The sequence below is a fragment of the Ipomoea triloba genome, chromosome 16, assembly GCF_003576645.1.
Source record: "Ipomoea triloba cultivar NCNSP0323 chromosome 16, ASM357664v1".
NCBI classification, from domain to species: Eukaryota; Viridiplantae; Streptophyta; class Magnoliopsida; order Solanales; family Convolvulaceae; genus Ipomoea; species Ipomoea triloba.
Window position 1 is genome coordinate 12,592,749 of NC_044931.1, and position 5,363 is coordinate 12,598,111.

Here is a 5,363-nt window from a genome sequence, read left to right on the forward strand (position 1 = left end):
TAACTAAAATATACTAAATATAATTAAATATAAAATATAAATAGTAAAATTAACCTATAAAATCTTATTTAAATCATGGTATAAAATATGCTTATCAAGGACCCGATTAATCCTTGTTTTAGACCGGTTGGACATGAATATTTTTTACCCGCAAATTACCACTTATCAATATTCATTAAAAAAATAAATAAATAAACCTTTTCAGTCTTGAGTTCTTTTTAACTACATTTGAGAATGATGAATGAGGAATTTGAGCTTTAATTTGTTATTGACTTTGAATTTGAGTGATTGGTGACTTAATATGCATTTGAGTGATTAGTGACTTAATTTGAGAAATTAAGAATGAGGAATTTGAACTTTGTTATTCACTTTGAATTTGATTGATTAGTGACTTAATTTAATGAATTGTTAGTTGAAACAAATTGGTATCAAGTACATATTATGTATTTCATAATTTGTGTGTTATGGAACCCTTGTTGGTGTAAAGACAATTTTGCCCCACCTCTCATACCCTTTGTCTCTTCTTTTTTTTTTTAAAATAAATTTGAAAGAATTATTATTATTATTATTATTTAAAGAATTATTATTATTATTTTGAAAGAATTAATATTATTATTATTATTATTATTATTACTCTTCTACTACTACAACTACAACATCTACTACAACATAAGGACATTTTAGTCATTTTGTCATTTATTACCTTTCAATTCCCTGTACTTCTATTCCTGCATACCAAACACTGTAATTGCAATTCCTACCTTATTCATTGAATTGTAATTCCACCGAATTACAATTCTTTTCCCTCCTAATTCCCTCCTCCCAACCAAACGCCCGGTTAATGTTATATGTCTATGTGTGTATGTATATATGATGAAATATACTATCTCCGTCCCATTTTATGTTTGAACTTATTTTGCATTCAATTTTTCTTAATATTAAGTTTAATATTAGTATACAAAATTTATATATTTATAAACTACACTAGAAGTACTATTAAACAAAAAAAAATCAAATTTAAAAATGAGTAAAAAATACTAAAGAAAATAAATAAATAAATAAATAAAAAGTTGGTTTGACCAATGAACAATATGTAGGACATATAAAATGTGACAGAGGGAGTATAATGTATCTTATTTAATAATGGTATGTAATATAGTATGTAAAATAATGGTAAATAATATTTAGTAGCTTATTTAATATTTAGTACATTTTGTGAATATAGCTTACTAAATTCACAATATGTCTTACATCTTTGAGATTAATCATTTGTTTTGTTGTAGAAAATTAAACGGATAATCAAGCATAAATTAGATAAGCATTTGATACTAGCGTTATCTCATGTTAGATTGCTATTAAAAAAATCAATTTTTGTACACAGGTAATAATACGTAGCAGCATCTAGAGTTAGTAATCCCAATAGTCAAATTTATGATTTGTAATGAGTTAGATATTACTTTTAATTCGACCATCAATGTAGTTTACAAAGACGTATTTAATAAGTTGTAAATAATATTTTGCTGAGTCTATTTTACTCCGTAATTTGGTACTAAAATTACGGATTAACAAATACTACAGTCATATAATAATATTTACTTTTGTTTATAAAGAAATTATAAATTTTAAGTTCGTGAAACGGATAAACTGCTAAATTATGAATAATATTAATACACATAAAGAACCAGTAAATTTTTAAATGCCTTTAAGTATGTTAATATTCGAATAACTTTATTTGAGACGTGAACAATTATAATTCGTGCATCGCGCGAGTATAATACTAGTTGGTGATCAAAGACATTCCAATATTTGTTATGAAGACCGTAGTGTGCATGGACTGCATTTGTTAACATAGTCATGTGTTTGAGTTATTAGACCTTCATTTTCTACATTGTTGCATATTCTTAATAATGGTGCCTAAATTTGAAATGTATATCTCATTAAATTTACTCTTACAACTATTAGTTTTTCATTCTTATTGATGTTTACCATGAAATTTTTAATAATGTATAATATTCAATTTACTTTTTATTAATTAATAGTAAGTTTTTGGTTTTTATTTTAAATTTTAAATTCATGTATCTATTTATTATATTTAAATTAAGTCTATCATAAAGAACTTAAAATAATTATAATAATACTTATCTCACTATAACACAATAACAATATTTTTAATATTTAATCCTTACATCGCACGGGAACAATACTAGTATATCCACTTTGTTAGGTGGACCTGAGTCTATGGTATAAGTATTGGGTGCTGCTAATATACTGCTAATATGCCAATAGCCCAAAACAAATAATATTTAGCCCAACAAAACTCAAATAGACAATAGCCCTACCCTCTCCCGTCTCGGACTCTCGGCTTCTCCACTTGCCGGATTCCGCCCTCGTCTCTCGTCTCTCACACTCTCACTACTTTCTTCATCGTCTCTCACCGCCTCACTCCCTTACGCCCTCTGCCCTCGCTCCTCACATCCTCAGATGCCAAACACTACCCAGTCGCCGACTCAGCGCCTGCAACTCGCCAACTCCTCCGTCTCCTCGTCCAGTCGTCCTCAAGGAGTCAAGGTAAATTTTTACATATTTGGTTTGTTTAATTATTTGTCGTTGTGTCTGACTCTATGTTCATGTTTAGTTTAATTATTTGTCTGTAGTTTAATTTTTTGAGTTTACTACTATTTCTGCCTGCTACTACTAATTTTGCTCCATGTTCTTTATTTTTAGCATTGTTTAAACGTAATTGATCTTAAAACTATCATCATTGTAAGTTTAAATTAATGACAGTTCTACATTGTTTCTATCATCATTGTAAGTTTAAATTAATGACAGTTCTACATTGTTTCTATCATCATTGTAAGTTTCAATTCAAAACATATTAATGCACTGGACACTGGGTTTAAACCATTTTGTTTGCTTATTTATTTATGATTTGAAATATGCCAAAGGCCTTGTGGTCTAGTGGCATCTGGTGTCCCAATTAACACTCTCACATGGATGATGGAGTGGGTTTGAGCCTCAGTGGAGGCAGATATTACATTGTAACAGAGTGAGTAGTACTCAAAAAAAAAATGTTGGTTTTTGGTAACCGACTAGCATTTCAATTGGTTTTTGGTCGGTTACTACGCAGGATAGGGAGTCACTGGACACTGGCCAGCTCTGCCTCCACCGCCTCGTCAGTCGCCACCAGCTCTGCCTCCGACACAACAAGACGTGCTACGCAGGACAGAGAGGACACCGGCTCACTGCTGGCTGCCTGGCCGGAGTTGTCGCCTCACCACCAGCTCCGAGCCTCCTACACGACGCCGTGAGTTCTTTCTTTAATTTTTTAATTTTAAAAAACTAAAAATAAAAATTTTCCTTGTTGGATTCTGACTTGTGTAATTTTGTACTTTGTTGGTTAAATTGTATGAAAATTTTAAACTTTAAAAACAAATATCTACTGCCTGCTACTGGCTACTGCTTCCTCTGCTTGTAAGTTGTGACTTTGAATTAATATATGTCATTAACAGTTAATTTTAGATTGGTATATAATGGAGTTGTAAATTTTTAATATTTATTTAATGAATTATAATTTTAATTGTTAATTATTAAAAAAAAAAAACCCGTGGGCTGGCCTGCGGGTCTGCCAACCTACGTGGGACTGGCTAGGGTCACCTCTACCCTAGCTTGTGAGCTAGTGTCATCTCTATCCTAGCCTGTGGGCCGGCACGCAAAACCCACAAGAATTAGGCTCGTAGTGAGGCGGGCCTAATGGGGAGCGCCGGTCCTGGTTTGACAACACTTTATAGTATCAAAGAGTAAATTTTGATTGTTAAATTACTTTTTAGTTGTTTTTGAGATTATATCCCATATCAAAATCCATTTCCCATACACAGTTTTGATGCAAGTTAAGAGCCTTTGGTTCATGAGTTTTGGGGATTCAAAATTGTAATAAAACTCTAGATAAAATACACATTTTATTTTATCTTTTGTTATAATAATATTTTTACATTATTTTTTATTTTAAATTTTATTCTAAGGGTCACACTTATGTGAGACCGTCTCACGGATCCTTATTCGTGAGACAGATCGGATCGGGTTAAAGCACCATGCAAATGTCGTACTTATATGTGCAAATATCATACTTATATGCTCAAATATAACACTTATCAAGAATACAATTTTTGTTATTTATAAGAGAAAAAGTAATAAATTTTTCATAATAAGTAATGTTGACAAGTGCCCCTTACTTATAAGAGCAAATATAATACTTTTGAGGAAAAAAGTAATACTTTCAAATTGAAATGTAAAAGTATTGTATTTTCCCTTAAAAGTATTACATTTACCCTTATAAGTAACAAAAATTTTATTCATGATTAGTATTTTACATTTGAGCATATAAGTATGACATTTGTGCATATAAGTGTTACAATTGCATAGTGACCCGACCTGTCTCATGGTGAGAACTGAGACGGTCTCACACAAGTTTTTTCCTTATTCTAAATGAGTTGATTATTTTCCTCAAAATTCATTTCAAATATTAAGTATTTTATTCTAATTCTAATTTATGATACTTGAACCAAATACTTTCACCGAATCTCCAAAAACCCAAGCATTCTTCCCTAAACCCCTCCTTCAATTTTCATTTTTCCAGAATTCTATTCTTTTTCAAGAGAAAGTGAAAGGGGATGCAGAGCTTTACCAAATCTGCAGCCCCACTTTGCAGCAGCGGCCATTGTCACAGAATCAACTCAGCTCCCTGTAAAAGTGTCATCTTTGGAGGTGTTCTTAATTCTAAGCCTCAACGCACCTTAATCCTCAAGCAACTTTCTTCTTCCTCTTCTTGGATGCTTTCCCAAAATGCCCAATGCAGCTCCGCCGTTCTGCCTTGCAAAGCTTCTTTGAAAGCTCAAGAAACGCCGGCACCGGACAGGTATTGCTTCCCAACGCAAGTTCTAGAAACTTGATTTTTATTATGGTTTCAGGTGTGATGTTTAAAAGTGTCTTAAATGAATTCATGAATAAAGGTTTTTCCTTTTGAGGTTTATTGAATTATAAAGTCAAGATTTTTTACTTAAGTTTCCTAATGCCGTAGCCGCCTCTCAACTATTATCTCCTGATGATGTGCTTTTTGAAGGAGAAAAAAGAGTGTTTTGCTTTTGCTGTTTTGTTCCTTAAGAACTATGCTTATAATGAATTAGTGAATTGTAAGCTGTGAGTTGTGCTGCATGATTTACTTCAGAAAGAGCAGTTTTGATGGCATTTTTTAAATGTTTCTGGTTATGTGACTAAACGTAGGAGCTCTGTTTCACCCATTCATGGAGTATCTGAAATGGTTGTTGGGGTTCTGGGAGGAGGACAACTTGGCCGTATGTTGTGTCAAG

The 5,363-nt window shown here is 31.9% G+C and overlaps 1 protein-coding gene across 1 annotated transcript; it reads left to right on the forward strand.

The window, feature by feature from the left end:
• Positions 1–2,338: 2,338 nt before the first annotated feature.
• LOC116007990 lies at positions 2,339–4,840 on the forward strand. The gene is made up of 3 exons (XM_031248641.1): positions 2,339–2,568; positions 3,128–3,304; positions 4,634–4,840. The coding sequence occupies exons 1-3, from the start codon at positions 2,482–2,484 to the stop codon at positions 4,742–4,744; spliced, it is 375 nt and encodes a 124-aa protein (XP_031104501.1). The 5' UTR covers positions 2,339–2,481; the 3' UTR covers positions 4,745–4,840.
• The last annotated feature ends 523 nt before the right edge of the window (positions 4,841–5,363 follow it).